We start from the raw sequence: 24,939 nt of genomic DNA on the forward strand, positions 1-24,939 counted from the left end.
ACTAAGTTTCTAACTACATAAATGTTATAAGGTTAAAAGCTCCCCATTTATCTTAAAGACTCAGATACAGATATATCAGATATTGATAAGTGTTATGAACAGAAATATGCAAAGGGGAAAAAGAAAAATGAGGATGCGTGCCATTTTAAGGTAGTGAGCAGATACCTAGAAAAAAAGTGTTGCACAGGCAAATGGAATGGCAAGTATGCACTGGAGCATACGTGGCGTGTTTGAGGTGTTGCAAGGAGACCTATCAAGCTGGAGCTGAGTGAGTGAGTGAAGGTGGGACGTCATAAGAAATAAGGTCCAAGAGACAGTTGAAATCTAGGCCTTGAGAGTCTTTGTACCATAGTCCATATGGATTTTAGATTTTATTCTGTGGAAGGAGATACACTGCTGGAAAGTTTTGAGCACTGAAATAACATGATTTGAATATATGGTTCTTTTTTTTTTTTTTTTTTTTTTAATGCTTTTGTCACATGTATAGAAAATAGGCTATAGTTGGGCAAGGGTGAAATAGGAGACCTGCTAAAAGGCTCTTGTTGTATTTAAGTAAGAGATGATGGTGGCTTTAAATAGTATGATAGCTATGGAGGTAATCAGAAGTAGTTAGTTTTGGGATATTTACTGTATATTTTGATGGTAGATCAGATTCGCTCATAGATCAAATGTGGAGGACAAATGCAAAGTTTGTACTGTCCTGTCCTTGCACAGTCAAAATATGTTGCACTCCTCTGACGGATGTGTGGTGATATGCACAGGGTATACTGCTGACCAGGGGAGTTTCCCTGAGCCTCAGTGTTCACAGTTTTTATTGGGGCTGCATTATGTAGATTTGATTGATCGCTTGTCTATGTGATTGATCTCAGTCTCCAATCTTGATCCTTTATCCCCTGCATGACCCAGAACTCCCCTCATCCAGGATGAGGAGCTACAGGAAATCTCAATTTAGTAAATTTACTAAATTTTTCTGATTTTAGTAATCTGTAAATTTTTCTGATTATTAAAATAATGTTAAATTTGAAAAATCTTGGCCCGGTGTGGTGGCTTGTGCCTGTAATCCCAGCACCTTGGGAGGGCAAGATGGTTGGATCACCTGAGGTCAGGAGTTTGAGATCAACCTGGCCAACACAGTGAAAGCCCATCTCTACTAAAAATACAAAAATTAGCAGGATGTGGTGGTGTGTGCCTGTAGTCCCAGCTTCTTGGGAAGCTGAGGCAGGAGAATTGCTTGAACCTGGGAGGTGGAGGTTGCAGTGAGCTGAGATTGTACCACTGTACTCCAGCCTGGGTGACAAGGAGACTCTGTCTCAAGAAAAAAAAAATGAAAAAGTATAAAAAGCATAAAGCATAAAATAAAAACCACCTCTTTCTTCACTATATTTTAAATTATTAGGCAAATCCACTTAAATATAGTAACCTGTACTTAGAATCCTTTAAGCAGTACTACTTATAATTACATAATTTTTTAAAAATATGTATTTAATTGTTTTTCTTTAGAATCTGAGATCTGTGAGATCAAGAACTGTGTCTTGTTCTGTTCATTGCTTATCCTGTTTGTTGACTATTAGCTAGATAGGTATTCTCTTGCTATAACAATGTCCCCCAAGGGACAAACTTGCCCACAGTTGAGAATAACCAGCTTGAAGAAATGGTTAGTGTGAATAACTGCACGTGAAGATGGTCTGTGTCAGTAAAGAAACAAATTTGACAATAACAAAATTGTTTGGTATTATTTTTAACACCTTTTAAAACTTCTATGAGTTTTTTCTAAAGTTTTAATGTTATGAAAGATTTTAATCTCTTAATCAGCTCTTGTTCTCTTTACTGGCTAGAATCATGGTTCCATTTTTTCATTGGTTGCTGGGAAACTCAGCTAAATTTGTGCTTGGCTGCAGTGACCTTACTGAGTTGGGATAGTCATCCTACATTTTCTTCCTTGATCTTGTTCTTTCATCCTTGATATTGTATTTAAATAGCTTATTAACTACTTAAAATTCTTGATGTGGACAGGTGTATAATATAGGTAAGTAAAGAATTCTATTCATTTAAAATGCAGCTGTTTAAGCATATAGTAAGCTAATTGAGTTTGTTGGAATACAGGGATTCTTGTAAATAAATATTAGCAATACCTCCAAATAAGAGCTATAAATGGGTTAGTTTGAGATTAAATGGTTAAGGAACAAATAGTAAAATATGAGTAATAAATGATCAAATATGTATGTGGAAAATAGGCCTGAGGAGGCCTATTTTAAGATTTTCATATTATGGTGATAAAGGTGTATTATACAGAACTGTTTTCGTGGGAGATAGTGGCATGGGAAAAGTATGATTTGAATTTGGAGAGGAAGTACACGTAGTGGATAAGAGCATGGGCTTTGGACCCTTTAGTAGCTTTGTGACTTTAGAGCCTTTTGTAACAGTATAACTTTGGGTAAGATCCTTAATGTTTATGAGCCTCAAATGTTGTTGTCTGAAATGAAGTTGATAATAATACTACCCGTTTCATAGGACTCTGGGGAAGATAAATAATACAGGTAAAGCTATTAGCTTAGTGCCTGGCTTATAGTAAGTGTTCATTAAATGTTATCTATCATTTTAAACCATATTATTTAAAATAATTCCTTACATTAATGATACAATTTTTATAAAATTTTATTGTATTGGTTTACATCTGAAGATGTGAAATACATGTGTATATGTGTGAATGTTCTATGTATATAGAGTATTTGTAAAATTGTATCATTCAGAATTCCTGACAGATTAAAACAATGTTTTCTTTATAGTTGAGTCTTTAAAAATTGTTCTTTTCAGTCTACCTAATTCAGACATGACAGCGCTCATTACATCTCCGTATCACCATGGCTCCTAGCCTGGGGTATTGTACATAATAGGTACTTAATAAATTTAATCCTTGACTTACTCAAAAAAAAATTTTTTTTTTGACCACCGACTTAAGATAAAATTAAATATTAACCATCTCATTGGAGCAAAGAATTCCAATAATATAAAATATGGTAATTTGGGAAGACCATCCATGTATGTTGTTTTCATAGAATACTTGTTAGAATATAGAACTCAAAATGGGAAGATATAATGTGCTAATGATGTATATGTTACATGTCCTTACAAAACACTTGGCAAAAATATGTTCTAGGTAATTAAAACATCAGTAGGGTCTTTGCATATGTATTATCACACTTTGTAGTGCATCTTAACATCAAAATGATTTATGTAAAAGCTGAAGGAAAACCTTTAAACCTGTAGTAATGTGTGATCCATTGTTTGCAGAAAATGGTTATAAAAGACCATTTTATAATGTTGTTTCACTCTGCAGTACAAATTTTTATAATGTTATTTCACTCTGCAGTACAAATTTTTAGAACATATTTTAGGGTAATCTTTTGAGTTTACTTCTCTTAGCTTCATTAGTATCTCAAGAGATAATGTACCTTGCCAGTGTAGCATATTTCATTATCTAAAAAGGAAAATAGTATATTTCCTAAACAATCAGGATTGAAGTCATAAAGTCATAATTCTTTTTTTTTTTTCTTTAATGGATAAGGTTTCAAGGAAATTGGCAAATCGTACTGTGGTTTAGTAGTATTAGTTGACTCCATTCTCTCTGGTTTTAGGCTTGAATCCTGAATGATGTTGGGATCCTTTGAGGGAGAGAAGTGGCAGAGTAAAAGAAGGGTACTAATTGAGCTTTTTGGGATTGGAACTGCTGACAGTCCCAAAAGATAAAGCACAAATGGCATGGTCTTTCCTATCTAGGGCTTAAGCTACAATTACTTTGCTCTCCTTTAGGGCAAGGTTTAGTGTTTTGTTATTATGTATCTTTTTGGATTTTTTTTCTTTTGGCTACTGTGGTTTTGCTTTCTTTTTAATTTTGGTTCTAATAAAGATTATAGGTTTTAGTTACCTTCTGTTAAGACAAGAGGTCTTTAGACAGTGTTGGAGAAGAAAAGGCAAAACCTTCATTTACTGAAAATGAATTACATAAGTGTCCAATCAGTTTACCTATTAAATTATGAATGTTAGTGTTTAATAGTTTAGTATATACAACATATATTTGAAAGTTGTAACTGCTATTAAACTAGTTAGTGTTTTGGAACTTTTTTATTGCAAAATTTGCTTCTGAACTACAGAATTTGGTGTTTTTGTTTGTTTTTGTTTTGAGTCAGAGTTTTACTCTTATCAGCCATGCTGGAGTGCAGTGATGTGATCTCAGCTCACTACAACCTCTGCCTCCTGGGTTCAAGTGATTCTCCTGCCTCAACCTCCCAGATAGCTGGGATTATAGGCATGCACCATCATGCCTGGCTAATTTTTGTATTTTTAGTAGAGACGGGGTTTCACCATGTTGGTCAGGCTGGTCTCAAACTCCTTACCTCAGGTGATCCACCCACCTTGGCCTCCCAAAGTGCTGGGATTACAGGTGTGAGTCACCGTTCCTGGCCTATAGAATTTGTTACAGCTTATTTTTAAATAGAGGCAATAAAAAATAGGGCAAACATATGCTTCAAAATCAAATTTGAGGTTTGTCTTATTCTTAGTCTGTATCTATTAGCTGTGTAACCTTGATTTTTAGATTTCTTGGCTAAAAAATTGAGAATTAGGGTTCTTATCTCTGGTAGCCATTAGGAGTTTATAGGAAATGACGGTGAAAGCGTGTAATTGGCAGTGTAGGGTACATTTGATAATAAATTCTCTTTGCCTCTACTCTCAACCAGCCACTTAGTCTCTACTAAGAGTGTATTTCCTTGTTGAAAAAAAGGTCCCAAAGTTTTTGAGGGGCTTACATTCACATTTATAATAATAAAATTGGAGAGAAGGGCAAAAAGAACGAAGCACAGAAGACATAGGAGAAAAACAGCTCTGATAAAGAACTCCCTCAGATAAAACAGTTCTTCAGATTGGAAATGTGAAGTCTTTCTGCTTACATTGTTGCTGCTGTTGTAAGTCAGTAATATGTTTCAAGAGGTGGACTTGTTTTGGTTTTAATTATTTAAGTAATTAGATAGTGAACTTTTGGCTCATTTGAGCAGTTTGACCTGTGAAATCTTTCTAGGCTTTCAAGTATCTCACCTTTTGTACTTAAATTTTCTTGAAGTCAACGCAAGGAGGAGTATGTAGCTTATAAGCAGCAAATTGGGAAAGGACTCATCCATACATCTGAGACAGTAATGTTAATAATGGCAAAATGATGAGTTCTCCATACCATAACTTGGCCCAGTAAACCTCTGAGAAGCTGCTTACATTGTTAGATGGCAGTGTGAGACTTTATGGCCATTGGTAATTGTTTTGTGTGATATATTTTTACTGTTGCCAGTGTGGTACAATGGCAATGGTAGTTTGGCTACCTCAGTATTGCTCACTTTGGAAACTCTGTAGTTCAAATTTCTTAGCCTACAGTTTGTTGCATGTCTCTGTTTAGGTATTTTTAGGGGTGTGAGAGTCTTTATGTGATATGTGTCTTAACATATTAAGCACTATAGCCATTTGATTTCAAGGAGATCTGTTGAGGTTATAAATCTTGTAGTTGCAAAAGGGAAAGAAGACTCTTTAAGATTTTATCCTAAAATTAAAGCTTATGAAATTCTACTGATAGAATTCTGCTCTTTAAGATTTTGTCCTAAAATTAAAGCTTGTGAAATTCTGTTAAGTGTTTGTATAGTTTACTTGTCCACCATTATATAATGAGTGAGTATAGAAAAAGAGAACAAAGTAAAAATCTAGAGATTTGGTTTCCTTCCCTTGGTTTGACCACTGATTTGCTGTGTGATTTTTGTAAAGTTAATTTTGGTGTATTTTTCAGTGTAGCATAATGCTGATGATACCTTCTCAAGAAAGATAGTATAGATAAATATTAAATAGTGTGTAATGGAAAATATATTCAGGATGTTCATATATTGTATCCATTTTGTTTTAAAAAATGACTAAGAATCATCTTCCAGGCCAGACATGGTGGCTCACGCCTGTAATCCCAGCATTTTGGGAGGCCGAGGCGGGTGAATCACGAAGTCAAGAGATTGAGACCATCCTGGCCAACATGGTGAAACCCTGTCTCTACTAAAAAAATAGAAAAATTAGCTGAGCATGGTGGCGCACGCCTGTAGTCCCAGCTACTTGGGAGGCTGAGGCAGGAGAATTGCTTGAACCAGGGTGCCAGAGGTTGCAGTGAGCCGAGATTGCACCACTGCAATCCAGCCTGACTCAAAAAAAAAAAAAAAAGAATCATCTTCGAGTGGATTTCAAGTTAATCACCATGGATTGGTTATTTTCTTTTGTTTGCAGATTATTTTAGGCATGTGAGTTTTAATTCAAAAACTAGTTTTTATTATTTGAAATCAGTTTTTACTGCATTTAGTTACATATTTTGGGGCCTATATGATTATAAAAGAGTGTCTTATTTCTCTTGAGAGGTTAAAGTTATATACAAATAATTATGTATATAATGTTGTGTCTTGTTTCAGGTCCAATGATGCATCAGCAGCCTCCTTCTCAGCAATACAGTATGCCACAGGGAGGTGGACAGCATTACCAAGGACAGCAGCCACCTATGGGAATGATGGGTCAAGTTAACCAAGGCAATCATATGATGGGTCAGAGACAGATTCCTCCCTATAGACCTCCTCAACAGGGTAAAATTCCATTTGGAGACTTTGCTACTTAATGTAATTGAAAGGCTTTAAATTTTAATGACCTTTTAATCTAGACAAAGTCAGGGCTTGTTGTTCCTTTTTTTTTTTTGTTAACGAAAGGTAGGGTTCTAGTAGGTACAAAGGGGTCACAAAGTAGGTAGGAAGTCCTGATATGCAGCTTTCTTTTATCTATTATTTTCTGGGAAAAGGTTACGTCATAAAATTTTATATCAAATGCTCATTAATTCACAAGAGAAAATACTGTTTTGTTTTTTAAAAGTTATTAAATACAGGGTCATGAATAAACCCAATTTTACTTAAAAGCACTGTAGCATCAAACTAAAAAGGAAATTAATTTGCTACCAATTTGAACCTATTTTTAAGAAGTTAGCGTTTGTTTTTCTGAGTTGGTATTTTTTGATATTGCATGTATGATCTTAACATTGATTTTAGTAAATGTGGTATGTGAAGTTGCTGTGTGTGTATGTGTATGTGTATGCGTATGTATATGAATAGCTAAAAGTATCTGAAATGCCAAATCATGAGAGGGGAATCTATAGCTGAGAAATAATCTTTCATAATAACAAATTAGAAAACCTTTGATAACATAGAGAACACATTATTTATATCTTGACTGGTTGTGGTTTTTCAGGCCCACCACAGCAGTACTCAGGCCAGGAAGACTATTATGGGGACCAATACAGTCATGGTGGACAAGGTCCTCCAGAAGGCATGAACCAGCAATATTACCCCGATGGTAATCTCTCCTGATGTTAATTTTCCCACTTTCTATCCCTGTCGAATATTAATGTAGAGAGTTATATAAAACGTTTTAATGAGGATGAAGGAACTAACAATTTGTTTCTAAATTTAGAAACACTTCAATACTCTAAAGTACCAATGATAGCATTAGTTTATAATCTAATTCAAAGGATATTTTTTTGTAGCTATTCCATTAGTACCATCAGGAATCACAATCTGTCATTGGAATCCTTGTGTAAAAGAGGATCCTTTTATATTATTTTTAGGGTTGTTTGATTTCAGCCAAAGCTTATGTTTATTGATTTACTCTTTTTTTAATAAGAGCTTTAAGATAAAATTCACATGCCATAAAGTTTACCCATTAGTTGACTTTTATTCATTGTACAGATACATAGAGAATATAGTTCTTGAGTTATTTTTCCAAGTCTCATCATTTTAATTAATGTTGCATACTTCTCAACAAACTATGGTTTACATTAGTGCTTGCCTTTGAGGAAAATTTGGGACACTAAATTATATCTGTAATACAGCCATCTAGAGATTGAGTAGAATTGGAAAGGCATTTGGAAGTAAGATTTTTAGTTAGGGTTTTTTTGTTGTTGTTTTTTGTAGCAGGTGGCTTGTGGAAAAATTGGTAAGATGCACTGTACTTTAGGAAAATTTGAACACTAATAATCTAAGCATACAAGTAGGTTTTCACAGTACAGTTTTGTCAGTTTTGCTGTATGCTTGAAAATTTTATAATACAATGTAGAAGAAAAAATAATTCAAAAGTACATTGCAAAATGATAAGTTGTTAGGATTTGCCAAAAGATTTATTTATATATATATGTTCATTTGATATAAATATAAATTACTAAACAGAGAAATTAGAAAGCTTAAAGATTAAGTATTAGCAGCCATTGACTAGCAGCCCATGTAAGCTTGCAAGAAAATACAGTTTAGGATATTTAAAAAAAAATCTTACCTGTCATTTTTTGTTAATACATGAAGCATAAAGGTACATTTGTACTTAAGGACATTGGTTTTTACTGCAGAGGTTCTGACTGTACACACAGAGCAAAGATTCACCTATTAAATATTAAATACAATAAATGTTTATTAGTGATAGTGATTATATGTATGGATAATTCTGGTTAGGAAACTTTATTCTCAGATTTTCTTGCCCTGCATTATTCAGAATGTTGATTTTTTTTGTTTTGTTCTTCTTTTAACAAACAAAACAAAATAAATGGTATTGTTTTTTTAATTAAAAGCTTTAGTATGGTTGCTGTAGACTATACATATTTTAAAGAGGTGCAATCTACTTTGTTGAATTGTGTGTGTTAAGAAGTCTGCTGAAAATAAATGACTTTTATTTTTTAATTTTTAATTATATTTTAAAGAGTTGAACTTGACATTGTTATTTTGATCCTGGGTATCTCTTGAAATGTGCAATTTATATTGTCATAAGTATGGCCTTTCTGTTCAAAATATATAGGTTTTTTATTTTGTAAATAGCAAAACGTTAAGGTTACTTTAATTCATTTTATTAGTGGATTTAATTTTGAAGGGTATCATTTTTGCATAGGTGTGTATTGATTTATATCTGACATTAGAGTATTCTATTTATGTTGACAATTAACTTTTATAAACAACATTGGCTCTTTTCTCTCATATCCAGATATTTATGTCAATAAATATATAGATTTGGAATTGACAAACTTTTTCTTTAAAGGGCCAGATAATAAATACTTTAGTCTTTGTGAGTCATATGGTCTTCGTCTCAACTACTGAACTCTTATTGTAGCATGAAAGCAGCTTTGGACTATACTGAAATGAAAGGGCATGACTGTATTCCATTAAAACTTTATTTACAAAAACATGCCACTGGCCACAGTAAGACTGCAGGCCATAGTTTGCCAACCCTTGATGTAGGTATTTATGAGGTGGCATGGGAACATTAGAATACTAGAGCACTGTGTATAATGTTTATTTGTAACTTTATTCCTATGTTCTTAATTAGGCATTTTTGTAAAATTGAATTCAGATTTCGGGTAACTAAAAGGTTATTTCCTACATTTTCTTAGTGAAACTTAAAAGAGAGAGAGTAGTATTTTTCATTAGAGTCCAGTTATCTTGCAGGCAAGATTTATTGTGCTTTAAAACTAAAAATATACTCTAACACTCAACACAATTTTAATTTTATGAAGATGGATATTTATGATACTTGAAATGTTTTCTAAAAATTTCCAAAATGGCAGTATTAAGATATATAATTTTCCATCTGAGGATACTTTGAGATACTTAACTTTATGCAAGTAAATGTTAGAATGTGAAATCATGGGAAAAACTTATAGAGCTCTTTTAAATTTTGCATTGTTTTTAGCGTATGCTGTGGAATTGGAGACCAGCAGAACAGGTGTTTGACAAAATAGGAAAATTGCTTCCTTTGTTCATTCTAATTTAATTTAGGTTATTTACGTGTGAAAGACCTAGATACTTTTATTCTCTTTTTTTTTTTATTAATGGGAGATAAAGGTTTTTTTTTCCCCTCAATGAGGATAATCAGATTTAAGACAATAAGTGTAATGTTTCTAAAACTACTGCTTTTTGCTTTTAAAACAATTTGCACGTTATCTCAATATGAAAAAAATCACATTGGTAAATCTTTGGCTAATGCAATTGAAATAATTTTTTATGTTCCATTTCTTTTTCTTTTTTTTCAATTTTATCTGAAAGTTTAAATATTTTTAGGGTTTTCACTCAGTGGCCATTAACGTTTCTTCCTGTCTCTTGTCGAATTGATGTAGGTCATAATGATTACGGTTATCAGCAACCGTCGTATCCTGAACAAGGCTACGATAGGCCTTATGAGGATTCCTCACAACATTACTACGAAGGAGGTATCTATATACCTTCACACACATACACATATATCCCCTTCTACAGGAATGAAAATTCTTGCATAAGACAACTTCTACCCATGCAAAGCTCTTGTAGAATACTAGTTGCTGGCTGTCTTGAAAGTTACAGGGAGCCCAAAACAATCAAAATAATTTCCTTACAAATATTTAAAATGTATAACCATGACTTGCCATTTCTAACAATAATAAAAAGACTAAAACATTAAAGATAATTTTTTCCTCGTTGAAAATTTTCTATTCGAACATAAATCCATCAATCCAACTTTTTTTTCTCGTGTGTGTTTACATATGTATAATTTTACATATAAGTATAGTGCCTTTAGGAAACAGCTTGCTGATCTCGTGTAGCTAGTGTGTGCTCTTGTAGCTGTCTTTAATTTTGTCTTTTTTATTTTATTTAGCATAGTCATGATCTTATGACTGTGATGTTCCAGTAAATGTAATGCTCGTATGGCAGAGACGCTGAAAATGCTGCAGTTCAACCTTGCAAAATTGGCTTTAACTGCAGTTTGTTTGGCCGAAATCCTTCTGTTTGGTTTGAGTTTTTTCTTTGTTTTGTTAACTTCTAAAAATCAATATGGCATTTCATTTTGTTCTTGTGTTGTTGGCTATGCATCTTAGAGGGAAAAAAGTTAATTAAGCAAACTTCTCAGTTTTTTTCATCTTCTCCAATTACCCTGTAGGAAATTCACAGTATGGCCAACAGCAGGATGCATACCAGGGACCACCTCCACAACAGGGATATCCACCCCAGCAGCAGCAGTACCCAGGGCAGCAGGGATACCCAGGACAGCAGCAGGGCTACGGTAAAGCTTTGTACAGTTTATTTTTATCACCAAAAAATGTGGTGATGATTGTTTTAAAATGTGGAAGTGGGTATTTAATATTTAGTACTTATTTTTACAATAATTATTACTTGAAAATTCAGTTTTAGCCTAGTCTGCTATTAAAATGTTGGTTTAAAATGTTGCTGTTAGATAAACTAGTAACCTTTTTAAAAAGAACTACAAACTAGAGATGGTTCATTGACCAAAGATAAGGTGTGAAGTCATTTAAAAGAAGAAAAATGAATGCTTAGACCTATTTGTCATGCCTAACTAGTAGCCTTGTATGTGCTTGGAAAACTGATGATTGGGTAATTATTGAACATATGTATATAATCTGAATAGCAAATTTATTTTTAAAAACTAATGGCCAATACAATTTTTTTTAAACACATTGATTTTTTTGTGTGTGTGAGTACAAATGAGATCTATTCAGAATGGATAAAGGAAACATTTTTGTCATTCCCTAGTTAAATAGCAATATACATATCCATCGGGATGAATTTAATGTAACTGTGAATCATGCAGAATTTGGGAGAAGTGTAGCTGTATTTTCTTATTATATACTCACTTATAATATCTACTACCTGGATATCTGACTTTAAAATTTACTTATTAGATAGGGAGTGGGGAATGATGAGGACCTGTTATTTTAATCTTCACTCTCAGGCTACTATAACCATCTTAGATATAGCTCTATTGAAAGAAAAGTAGCTGCTTAAGAATACTGACTCTATCTTTTCCTAATTAGGGTCTCTTTTTCACATTAGTAATATCTTATTATTTTTAGTCATTGACTTAAGCTCAGCTGTTGCTGTGGGCATCTCTATCTACCTATGATAGCAAATCTTAGAACTATGGTCAGACTGAAATTGTCTTGCCCCCTCAACATATGTGTTGAAACTCAATCAGATATTGGGGAGTCAGATATTTTTCTAAAAATGGTAAGTTCTGATTTCCAAATTCTAGACGTGACTTTAGAAATATTCCATGGATTTTTTTTTTCCCACAAAGGAACTTTCTTGCCCTTCCCAGATGGCCTTTTCATTTTGTGACTACTTAGTATTTATACTTTGAGTAATTACAGTATTCTGGTTTTATTGCATTTGCATGAAAACAGATGTAATGCAGCTAAATCAGGTAAATTCATTGACTTAAGAGAAATGTCTTCATTGGTAAGAGAGGGTGAAATAAAGCTTAATTTTTGTATTATAGTTAAATGCTGTTTTGTTAGACATCAGGAATCCTAAGATAAATTTCTATTTTGTTTATCCATAGGCTTGTTGTCAAAAAAAACTTCATTTCTAATGGAAATAAAGTTGTAATAATTGAATATATTAATAATTAAATAAATAATAGACTGATGGAATTCATTTAAGCTTGAAAACTTACTGTTCTCTTTTGATACTTTTCTCTGAAGTCAGTGTTTTTATGGCAGGATTTGAATGGCTACAATAGAAAACATTTAAGTGTCAAAGCTTTTCAGCTTATCCTTTTTTTTTTTTTTTTGAGACAGGGTCTTACTCTTGTTGCCCAAAGTAAAGTGCGATGGTGCGATCTTGGCTCACTGCAATCTCCGCCTCCCAAGTTCAAGCAGTTCTCCTGTTTCAGCCTTCCAAGTAGCTGGGATTACAGGCGCATGCCACCACGCCCGGCTAATTTTTGTATTTTTAGTAAAGACAGGGTTTCATCATACTGGTCAGGCTGGTCTCTAACTCCTGACCTCAGGTGACCCCACCTGCCTTAGCCTCCCAAAGTGCTGGGATTATAGGCGTGAGCCACCATGCCTGGCCCAGTTTATGCTTTTTAAAGCATTCTTTACTATGGAAAGTAGTAAAAGTTTATAAAACAGACATATTTCTTTAGCAAACCAAATCAGTCCCTTGCCATCTCTGGAATTTGAAATTATTTTTATGGATAAAGTATTAAAGGTGATTAATTCTCAGTGTAACTTTTGAATCAAGTTTTTTCACATGTATCCTGTGGGTTTTCAGGTTTTTAGTTTCTATTTTAAAATATTGTGGTAATTTGTCAGTGCATAGTATAGACATATACTTTCGGTGACTGCAAATATAAATCTGGAGTCATACAGTTGTAAATATCATATATTCCTCCACTTTATTCAGAAGTTATTTCAGTATTTTTCTTTGAATCTGCCTCTTGCTTTCTCTTCTTCCTCTTGCTTGCACTTGTCAACTCTACCAGGTATATTGATTAATTTTCTTATCATCGTGGAGTTAACCTGCTTTACAACTCCCTGAGTCTTTTTTATGCATTTTGAAATACATTTTATAATGGCGAGGGCATAGTACAATAGTTGCAATGAAGTAGCATTACAGTATTTTTACTCTTATTATTACCATTTAAATTTATTTCAGAAAGTGTTTGAGGAAATCAAGGTACCAAACTATCTTTTTTAGTTTAGATGGAAAAATATAGTAACATCTCTAGTTTAAATCCTTTCCTGAGTTCTAGGGACTTATCTTTTTATGTGGGTTTTTTGCTATGTTAATTATTTGCAGGTCCTTCACAGGGTGGTCCAGGTCCTCAGTATCCTAACTACCCACAGGGACAAGGTCAACAGTATGGGGGATATAGACCAACACAGCCTGGACCACCACAGCCACCCCAGCAGAGGCCTTATGGATATGACCAGGTAAGTTACTTGACTGCTGCAGAATTACCATATTGTTTGTTCACTTTCAATTAGGTGAACTTTTTTTTTTAAACTTGAAGACTCATGTTTCCTTCATGAGGGAATGTTTATGGTACATTTGTTAACAAAAAGTATATTACTTTTGAGGCTCATGCTGTTTAATAACACAGTTGATCATAGTTACTCATATAAAACATGATAAGACAACAGCATATAGATAATTCTCTCTCTCTCTGGTCTTTACTCTCAGACTTTATTTATTTACTGAGGTAAAACATGCATACAGATTTTACCATCCTTACCATTTTTGAGTGTACATACAGTTCAGTGTTAATAAATTCATTTATTTCCCCCTTTCCGACTCCTTCTCATCTCTTTTCTTCCCAATCTCTGGTAACCTTAGTGATTTCGATGATCCTCCCTGATATTTATTGCTGAGACTTTCCCATGATCTACTGAGATGTGGAGTTCATCTTTCATTAGCACTCCACTTCACTCCAGCATATCTGCTACACTTCCTTCACACTTGTAATATCCCATCTCTTTAAATTCAAAGTTTCTACCCTCTTCCACACACACATCTATTGCCTCCTTCCACACACACATCTATTATTTCAAGTGTTATTTCTCCCCTACTTGTCATTCTGCTTTCAAATATGTAGAAGCATATCTCATCCTAAGATGGCTGTATTCCCTTGAACCCATTGTTCATTTAAGTTTCTTCTTATTGTCATTAAACTCCTAAGACTTGTACCACAGTCATTGTTTTATGAATGAAATGATACATTATTATGGCAATTCCTTTAGGTTGGTGTCAGGTTTGTCTACACTTTTTAGTGAAGGTCTGCTGGTTTGTTTACCACTTAAGCTATCTAAAATAGGTTATTTTTAAATATCAAACTGTCTTTAATACACAATTTAGGCTTTTCAGGGCCAGTGTAGGTATCTGGTTTCAGGAAAAATTCAGATGCAGTGGTAACCAGAATTTGAGGCATGATCAGTTGTTTTATCAACTCTCTTCCATGCCTGCAACCCTCTTCTATTGACACTTCTTTTTTAAGACAAAGGAGATACTAAAAGCATAAGAACAGATGAGTAATATTTTTCAAAAATATACTCAAAACAAAATGAGCAGTCAGAAATTTTATTAAGTTTTAGAAGTAAAGTAAGTCGTGGCTAGTGAGTATTTAAAGGCAGGATTCCTGAGAAGATAAAATTTAGGCTTATTCTAATCTATAGGTGAACTTTTTAAAAAGTGAGATTCTGGTCATATATTCCATCATTCAACAAATATTTATTAGTTCTCCACATGTGTTTGATACTGTAGTAGGTCCTACAGAAGTAAAATAGGCAACCTCTATCTTGGTCTTCCTTGACCTCACTTTAGCTATTGGCACATTTTTCTTTTTCATTTTTAAATGATCTTTTGCTTCTATATTTCTGAGCTGTTTTGTTCCTCCTGTGTTTATATTGATTCATCCTTTATTTTTTATTGGTTTTTCTTTTACCCTAATAACAGTTCTTGACCCTTTTTTTTTTATTTAAGTCTCAATCTCCTGCCCTTTATTTTCAGTAGTCTTAGTCATTACTTATCAACCCGATGTCAGCTCCTTTTTATCCAACTGTACAGAAGATCTCTGTCTTTGGGCATCTTACCATTCCCTCAACTTTAGCCTGTTGTAGACTAAACTGAACATTTTCTTTTCTAAGTCTACATATTTCCAAATCTCCTAAACTTCAAACCATTCATTCAGCAAATGTTTATTGAGCAACCATTATATGCTAAGTGCCATGCTAAGATTGGGAACATATTGGGAAATAAGATAGACATGAACTCAGCCTTTATGAACTTAAGTCTAGAATGGAGTACAGGTAGGTAAACATATGATACGATATAGTGTGACAAGTACTTAGATAAGGAAAGCTAAAATTTATGTGGAAAGAGCTTCTAACTCAGATCTTGAGAAATAATTCCTTGGGAATTATTATATATAAGTATGAAGCACCAAGGATGAGTCAATATTAGCTAAGTAGACGTGGATGAGGAAAGAATATTCAGGAAGAAGAGCATTTACAATGGAACTAGTGTTAAGTTTTGTGTGATTCAGTAAAGCAGAAGCATGGGGAAGAAGAGGCAAAACTGGAGAGAGGTGTTGGAATGAGCTTAGGAAGGCTCTTACAAGCCATATTAGGGGATTTGAACTGTATCCTGACATCATTGTGGAGCTTGAAAAGCAGTGTACATAAAGTGGCTAGCAGTGGCTAGCACTGACGTGATTTACTTCTCCTTTTATCATCATAATTATTCCACTTTCTAAAGTTCTCAGGAATTTGGGACTATACTGTGTATAAAGACTCTGGTGTTTAAGTAGTTGCCAACCACATCTCTTTCCCCACTAGAAAAGAATATGAGGAGGGGACCATTTTAGCTATTTTAGTGCCAGTAGTGTTTCCACATTAACCTAATGTTTAACCTTATCTTTGGCCCACTACCCAAAGACCTGTTGATCTCTTTATTTTAGGAAAAATAGTTCATCACCTTGAAGATAGTTGAAACTAATGAAGATTCTGAAACCCGGTACTAACATAATTATAGTTGTAGTTTAGGCAGATTAATCTTACAGCATTATGCAAGACAAAAGGGAAGAAATTAAAAGGAAAGAAGTTGTTAGGATACTTCCCCATTGGTCCTTCCTATCTCAGTAAACAGTGGTTACGTTCTTCCTGTTCCTCAGGTTAAAAACCTGGAGTCATCTTTGACTCAGCCTCTTTGCAAAGCAAACATTCAATCAATAAGCAAATCTTCTCACCTCCTCCTTAAAAATATATCCAGTATCTAGCCATTTTTCAGTCTCCTTTCACCCAAGTCAAAATCACAATTATCACTCATCTGGACTGTTGCAGTCTATGGTCCTTTTTAGTTTTCTTGATTTTATCCTGCCTCCTCTACAAGATATTCTGCACATGAGACCCACAGTAATGTTTTAAAGACATTAGTCACCTCTCTGCTTAAAACCCTGTGGTGTTTTAAGTAAAAAGCCGTAGGATATACTGGCCTACAGGGCCGTATAGGACTTGTGGTCCCAAATCCTACCTTATCCTCATGGCTGTGTATTTATTTATTTATTTTGAGATGGAGTTTTGCTCTTGTTGCCCAGGCTGCTGAAGTGCAGTGGCGTGTGCGGCTCACCACAACCTTCACCCCCCAGATTCAAGTGATTCTCCTGCCTCAGCCTCCCAAGTAGCTGGGATTACACGTGTGCATCACCATGCCCAGCTAATTTTATATTTTTGGTAGAGATGGGGTTTCTCCATGTTGGTCATGCTGGTCTTGAACTCCCGACCTCTGGTGATCTGCCCGCCTTGGCCTCCCAAAGTGCTGGGATTACAGGCGTGAGCCACCATGCCCAGCTGGGCCTGTGTATTTGTATTCCAACCACTTGCTGCCCCCACTCTATTTCAATCACACCGGCCTGTTTGCTGTTCCTTATATGCATCAAGTGAGTTTCTACCTGAGAACCTTTGTATTTGTTGCCCACCTTCTGCCTGAATGTCTGGAATATCTCCAATCTCACTTTATTAAAATCTCTGCTTAAACGTCACCATATCATATCAGAGAGTCCTTCACTGACCACCTGAGTAAAATAGTGATACCCTCCATTGCATCATTCATTTTCCCTACCCTTTTTATGGTTTTTTGGAACGGCTTAATTCATGTATAGTTTACATACAATTAAACTGCATGTAATAAAAGTGTACAGTTTGATCATTTTGACATGTGTATACACACCTGTGAAACCATCAGCAGAATCAAAATAATGGAGTATCTATCGTGCCCAAAAGTTTTTCCTGTGCCCCTTTGAAATTCTTCCACTTGTATCCCGTCTCCAGACCATGACACTGATTTGCTAACTAAACTGTGGATTAGTTTACATTTTCCAAAATTGTATAGAAATTGAATTATACAGTATGTTCTGTTTTTTTATCTGGCTGCTTTTACTCAGCATAATTGTTTTGATACTTATGTTTTGTGTGTCAATAATTATTTATTGCTAAGTAGTGTTCCATTATATGGCTATGTGTTTGTCCCTGGGGAAAATTTGTGTTTACAGACGGTGTACTATGTTTATCCATTAATCTATAGATGGGATATTGGGTTTTATAGACAAAGTACTATGAATAAATACATACAAAGTATTTGTTTGTATGTTTTATAGACAAAGTACATAGACAAATCCTTGGGGACATTTTTCTTGGGTAAATATGGTTGGATCATATGATCAGTATATATTTAATTCAACAAACTGCCAAAATGTTTTCCAAAGTACTTGTACCATTGCACATTCCTACCAGCAGTGTATGAGTTCTTCCATATCCTTGCTAACTCATTGCCAACACTTGGTATGAATCAGACTTTTTAATTTCATTTATTCTAATTGGTGTGTTATAACACCTCATGACTTTAATTTGAGTATCCCGAAGGACGAATGATGTTGATCATCATCTCTTGCTTATTTGCCATCTATATATCTTCTTTTCAGGAGTGTCTGTTTAAATCTTTTGCTCGTTTTTAAATTGGGGGTTATTTTTCTTATTATTGAATATTAAGAAGTCTTTATATATCCTAGGTACAAGTCCTTAATCAGGTATCATTTGCACATACTTTCTTTTTTTTTTTTTTTAATTGCATTTTAGGTTTTGGGGTACATGTGAAGAACATGCAAGATTGTTGCATAGGTACACACATGGCAGTGTGATTTGCTGCCTTCCTCCCCTTCACCTATATCTGGCATTTCTCCCCATGCTATCTCTCCCCAACTCCCCACCCCCTCGCTGTCCCTCCCCTATTTCCCCCCAACAGACCCCAGTGTGTGATGCTCCCCTCCCTGTGTCTTCATTGTTCAACACCCGCCTATGAGTGAGAACATGCGGTGTTTGATTTTGTGTTCTTGTGTTGGTTTGCTGAGAATGATGGTTTCCAGTCTCATCCATGTCCCTACAAAGGACACGAACTCATCATTTCTGATGGCTGCATAATATTCCATGGTGTATATGTGCCACATTTTCCCTGTCCAGTCTATAATCGATGGGCATTTAGGTTGGTTCCAGGTCTTTGCTATTGTAAACAGTGCTTCAGTGAACATTCATGCATTTGCACATACTTTCATCCTGTCTTTTTTTTTTTGAAAGAAAGAAAAAAAAAGAAGAGGAAGAAAAAGGAAGAGAAAGAGAGAGAGAGAGAGAGAATGGGAGTATTGCTTTCTTGCCCAGGTTAGAATGCAGTTTAGTAATGGATATTGAAAACCTCTTTTATACCAATAATTATACTTGATGTAGACAGGAAGGAATAAGGGAAGAAAATAACAAACAAGCAGCCAACCAGTATTTCATTTAAACCTATGAAATGCTATGCGATTACTGAGGATTGATTTACTTCCAATTATGTAGTCACTTTTGGAATAGGTGTGAGGTGGTAATGTATGTTTTGTGTATTTGAAGTGGAGAGTTCTATAAATGTTTATTAAGTTTACTTGTTCCAGGTCTGAGTTCAAGTCCTGAATGTCCTTGTTAATTTTCTGTCTCGTTGATCTATGAAATTGTTAGCTCTTCTTGTTACATTGATCCTTCTGCCATTATATAATGTCCTTCTTTGCCTCTTTTGATCTTTGTTGCTTTAAAGTCTATTTTATCAGAGGCGAGAATTGCATCTCCTGCTTTTTGTTTATTTGTTTATTTTTACTCTCTGATTGGTTGATAAATCTTCCTCCTTCTCTTTGTTTTGAGTCTTTGTGTATCGTTGCATGTGAGATGGGTCTGGATGCAGCATACCGATGGGTTTTGGCTTTTTATCCAATTAGAATATATATATAGGTTTAATACTGGCATTTGATGCTAGCTGGCTGTTTTGCCCATTAGTTAGTGTAAATCTTTCATTGTGTTAATGCTCTTTCCTTTTTGATATACTTTTGGAAAGGCTGATATTGGTTGTTCCTTTATATGTATAGTGCTTCTTTCAGAAGCTCTTGTAAAGCAGGCCTGGTGGTGGTGAAGTCTCTAAGTACTTGTTTGTTCGCAAAAGATTCAATTTTTCCTTCGATTATAAAGCTTAGTTTGGCTGGATATGAAATTCTGGGTTGAAAGTTCTTTTCTTTAAGGATGTTAAATATTGGTCCCCACTCTTTTCTGGCTTGTAGGGTTTCTGCTGAGAGATCTGCTGTAAGTCTGATAGATTTCCCTTTGTGGATAACCTGACCTTTCTCTCTGGCTGCCCTTAGTATTTTCTCCTTCATTTCAACCCTAATAAATCTGGCAATTATGTGCCTTGGGGTTGGTCTTCTTGAAGAATATCTTTGTAGTGTTCTCTGTATTACCTGGAGTTAACTATTACCCTGCCTTGCCAGGTTGGGGAAGTTTTCCTGAATGATATCCTGAAGAGTATTTTCCAACTTGGATTCATTCTCTTCATCACATTCAGGTACACCTATCAAACATAAATTAGGTCTTTTCACATAGTCCCATATTTCCTGGAGACTTTGCTCATTCCTTTTCATCCTTTTTTCTCCATTCTTGTCTTCTCGTTTCATTTCACTGAGCTGGTCCTCGACTTCTGATATCCTTTCTTCTGCTTGATCAATTCGACTGTTTAAACTTGTGCATGCTTTGCAAGTTCTCGTGTTGTGTTTTTCAGCTCCATCAATTCACTTATATTCTCTAAATTGTCCATTCTCGTTAACATTTTGTCAAACCTTTTTTCAAGGTTCTTAGTTTCTTTGCATTGGGTTACAACAAGTTCTTTTAATTCACAGAAGTTTCTTATCACCCATGTTTTGAAACCTGCTTCTGTTAGTGGAACACACTCGTAATCTATTAAGCCTTGTTCTGTTACTGATGAGGAATTGCGATCCCCTGTAGAGGGAGAGGCATTCTGATTTTGAGTATTCTCTGCCTTTTTAGGCTGGTTTCTTCCCTTCATTATATATTTATCCGTCTGTCGTCTTTGTAATTACCGACTTTCTAACTAGGCCTCTGAGCGGACGTCCAACTTGTTGATTCCCAGCGCCGAAATCTGAGCAATCCACTGCGCCGGCCAAAATAGCGGTGTTAAGATTGATGGTGCTTTTCTGCCCGGGAATCTCTGGACTCTGCACCAAGAACTGGCGTGCTAAGGCGCCAGCAAAACCGCCACGCCGGCCACAAGAGTCGCCCTGGCGACCCATGGGGCTCCTCTGCTGGGAATCTCCTAGTCCGTGAGCAACAAATATTTGTCTGAAAGTGTGGCATCCTCTCGTTCTCTGCGCTTTCACTGGGAATTACGAGCCCGAGCTGCTAGTGATCAGCCATCTTGGATCTCTCTCTTGCTGTCTGTTTTTTCATTCTGTACATAGTATCAGGGAGAATTTAAATTTTGATGAAGTTTATTAGTTTTTTTTCTCTTATGGATTATGCTTTTGGGATCATATGTAAGAAATCTTTACCTAACTGAAAGTCACAAAAATTTTCTTCTGTGCTTTCTTCTGGAAGTTACACAATTTTAGAGTTTACATTTAAGTCTATGATTCATTTTGAGTTAATTTTTATGTATGGCGTGAAATATAAAGTTTGCATGGTTCTTTTTCTTTGCAATGAATAGCTAATTTTCTCAGCGTCATTTGTTAAAAAGACTTGAGACGAAGTCTTGGTCTGTCGCCAGGCTGGAGTGCAGTGAAACAATCTCAGCTCACTGCAGCGTCTGCCTCCTGGGTTCAAGCAGTTCCCCTGCCTCAGCCTCTTGAGTTACTGGGACTAGAGGCGTGCACTACCACACCCAGCTAATTTTTTTTTTTTTTAGGTAGAGATGGGGTTTCACCTTGTTGGCCAGGATGGTCTCAATCCTTTGACCTCATGATCCATCCGCCTCGGCCTCCCAAAGTGTTGGGATTACAGGCGTGAGTCACTGTGCCTGGCTGAAAAGACTATTATCTACTGAATTGTTTTTTGACCTTTGCAGAAAATCAGTTGTCCGTAAACATGTGCCTACTTCTGAACTCTATTCTGTTCCATTGATTTATGTATGTATCTTTATGCCAGTACCACAACATCTTCATTACTATAGTTTTATAATAAGTGTTATAGTTTTGTAATGTTTTATAGTTTTATAATCAGGTGGTATTAGTTTTTGAACTTTGTTCTTTTTTTTTTGAAAAGTTCATTGACACTGTAGGTTCTTTGCATTTCCATATAAATTTTAGAATCATCTTGTCAATTTCTACATGAACGCTTACTAGGAGTTTGATTGGAATTGCCTTGAATTTATAGATTAATTTGGGGAGAATTGATGATATCATTTAGTCTTCCAACCTGTGAACATGGCATATGTCCTTTAAAAAATTTTTTTTCAGCAGTGTCATACAGTTTTCACTGTATAGGTCTTACATTTATTTCCTAAGTATTTTCTATTTTTTGATGCTATTATAATGTTTTAAATTTTAGTTTCCAGTTATTAGTTGCTAGTATATACAAATACAGCTTATTTTTGTGTACTGATATTTTATGAAAACTATAACCTTACTAAAATCACACATCTAGTAGTGTTTTTGTAGATTTCATTGAATATTCATACAAAGAAATCATGTCTGTGAGTAAAGACAGTCTTTTTCCTTTTCAATCTCAATGCTTTCCCATGTTCCTTTTTCACTCTCCTGCTTGCCTCTGCTAGAAACTCTAATACCATGTTAAATAAAAATGGTGAGAGTAGACACCTTTTTGTCTTGTTCCTGATCTTAAGGGGAAAGTTTTCAGTTTTTCATCCTTACATAAGATGTTAATGTAGGGTTTTTTGTAGATGTCCTTTATCAGGTATTATATTTCTAGTTTGCTGAGAATTTTTATTGGGAACGAATGTTGAATTTTGTCACATGATTTTTCCTTATCTATTAAGAGAATTGTGGTGTTCCTTTTTGGTTTGCTAATTTTTGAATTATATGAGTTTCAAATTGTAAACCACCTTTGCATACCTGGGATAAAATCCATTTGGTCATGATGTATTACTATTTTTATATATTGGCTGATTAGCTAAAATTTTGTTAAGAATTTCTGCATCTGCATCACTTGAGCCCAGGATTTCAAGACCAGTCTGGGCAACAACATGAGACCCCACCTCTGTAAAAAAAAAAAACTGGCCAGTTGCAGGGGCATATGCCTCTAGTCCTAGTCAGATGAGTCCTGACTTAGAGTGGTTCAACTTACATTTTTTTCACTTCACAATGCTGTGAAAAGTGATGTTCATTTAGTAGAAATTCTACTTCCAGTAGTCATAGTTATTCTGTTTTATACTTACAGTACAGTGTTTAATAAATTACATGAGATATGCAACACTTTGGATATTTTCAACTTACAGTGGGTTAATTGGGACATAACCCATGGTAAGTCAAGGAACATCTATATTTTCATGACAAATTTTGGACTCTAGTTTTCTTTTCTTGTAACATCTTTATCTGATGTTGTTACTGAGGTAGCACTGGCCTCATAGAGTGAGTTGGGAAGAATTTCTTCCCTTCAAGTTTCTGGAAGGATTTGCAGAAAATTGGTATTATTCTTTCTAAAATGTTTGGTGCAAATTACCAGTGAAGCCATCTGGGTTTGTAGTTTTTTTGTGAGAAATTTTTAAATTATAAATTTAATTTATTAAATATAGGGGGTATTCAGGTTATCTGTTTTTTTCTTGAGTGTTTGTTTTGTTAATTTTTCATAGGAGTTGGCCATTTTATCTATGTTGTTGAATAATTTCTTTATCATCATTTAGTATCTGTATAATCTGTAGTGATATTACCTCTCTCATTTCTGATATTAGTAATTTGTGTCTTCTCTCTTTGACCTTATTAATCCGGCTAGTTTTTATCTACCTATTGATTATTCTCAAAAAGCAGCTTTTGATTTTATTGCTTGCTTTTTGCCCATTTGCTTTTCTGTTTCTTTGATTTCTGCCCAGAACTTTATTATTATTTCTTTTTCTCTGCTTGCTTGGATTTTATTTGTTCGTCTTTTTCCACTTTCTTAAGATTGAAGCTGTAGTACCATTGATTTAAGAACTGTCATTCTTTCTAATATAAGTGTTTATTTCTAAATACTCTTTTTTTAATATTGTTACCTTTTTTTACATCCTCTTTTAAACCCAGTTAAGTTCTTTCTAAATACTCTTAAACTGTATCTTATTCTGTTCTTATTTTTAATCAGTTCAAAATACGTCCTGATTTCACTTTTTATTTCTTTTTTGACACATGACACATTAGAAGTGTACAATTTTATTTTCAAATATTTGGACATTTTCAAATCTTTCTGATGAATTTACTTCTCTGCCATAATCAAATAAATATATTTATGCCTGCTAATATTTTTTGCTCTGAAATCTAGTTTGTCTAATATTAATACTGCAATACCACTTTTCTTTGGATTAGTATTAGAATAATATATTTTTCATCCTTTTAACATATTTATGTTTTTATGTTTAAATTATATTTCAAGTGAACAGTATATGTAGTCAACTGGATCTTGCTTTTTAAAATCCAGTCTGACAATTGCTGCCTTCAAATTGGGGTTTGTGACATGTTTAATGTGATTATGGATATGATTAAATATATCATCTTTATTTTTACTATTTGTCCGATCTGGTTTTTCTTCTCCTTTTCTGCCTGCCTTTGATTTTTTCCCTGTTTTTAACAAAAACAGCTTTATTGATATATAATTCACATATCATACAAGTCACCATTCTAAAATATACCATTCAGTGGTTTTTAAGCATATTCAAAAAGTTAGACTGGAGGTCTAACTAATTATAGCACTTTGGGAAGCTGAGGCAGGAGGATCTCTTGAACCTGGGAGTTCAAGACCAACCTGGGCTACAAAGCAAGACCCCACCTGTACTAAAAAACTAGCCAGGGTCGATAGCATGTGCCTGTAGTCCCAGCTATTCAGTCAGCTGAGGCAGAGGATTGCTTGAACCCAAGAGGTCAAAGTTGCAGTGAGTTGTGATTGTGCCAGTATACTCCAGCCTGGGCTACAGAGCTAAGATCCTGTCTCAAAAAAAAAAAAAAAAAAGGTTGTGCAACCATCACCACCATCTAAGTTTGAAACATTTTCACCAACCTGTTAAATTGTATACTTATTAG

At 34.7% G+C, this 24,939-nt stretch overlaps 1 protein-coding gene across 3 annotated transcripts in view; it reads left to right on the top strand.

Annotated features, from left to right (window-relative positions):
• The window catches only part of SS18 (SS18 subunit of BAF chromatin remodeling complex), a 68,890-nt gene that overhangs the window by 35,970 nt on the left and 7,981 nt on the right, over nt 1-24,939 (top strand). For 2 of the 3 annotated variants that reach the window (XM_012445053.2, XM_012445052.3), the window contains exons 6-10: nt 6,480-6,647; nt 7,300-7,404; nt 10,202-10,294; nt 10,999-11,121; nt 13,662-13,795. In XM_012445053.2, the coding sequence (XP_012300476.1) occupies nt 6,480-6,647; nt 7,300-7,404; nt 10,202-10,294; nt 10,999-11,121; nt 13,662-13,795 (623 nt within the window). The remainder of the gene's footprint in view (nt 1-6,479; nt 6,648-7,299; nt 7,405-10,201; nt 10,295-10,998; nt 11,122-13,661; nt 13,796-24,939) is intronic. The other variant, XM_012445054.3, reaches the window with a different exon arrangement.

Source organism: Aotus nancymaae, unplaced genomic scaffold, assembly GCF_030222135.1.
Source record: "Aotus nancymaae isolate 86718 unplaced genomic scaffold, 86718_ANA_hifiasm-v0.15.2.pri h1tg000020l, whole genome shotgun sequence".
NCBI lineage: Eukaryota > Metazoa > Chordata > Mammalia > Primates > Aotidae > Aotus > Aotus nancymaae.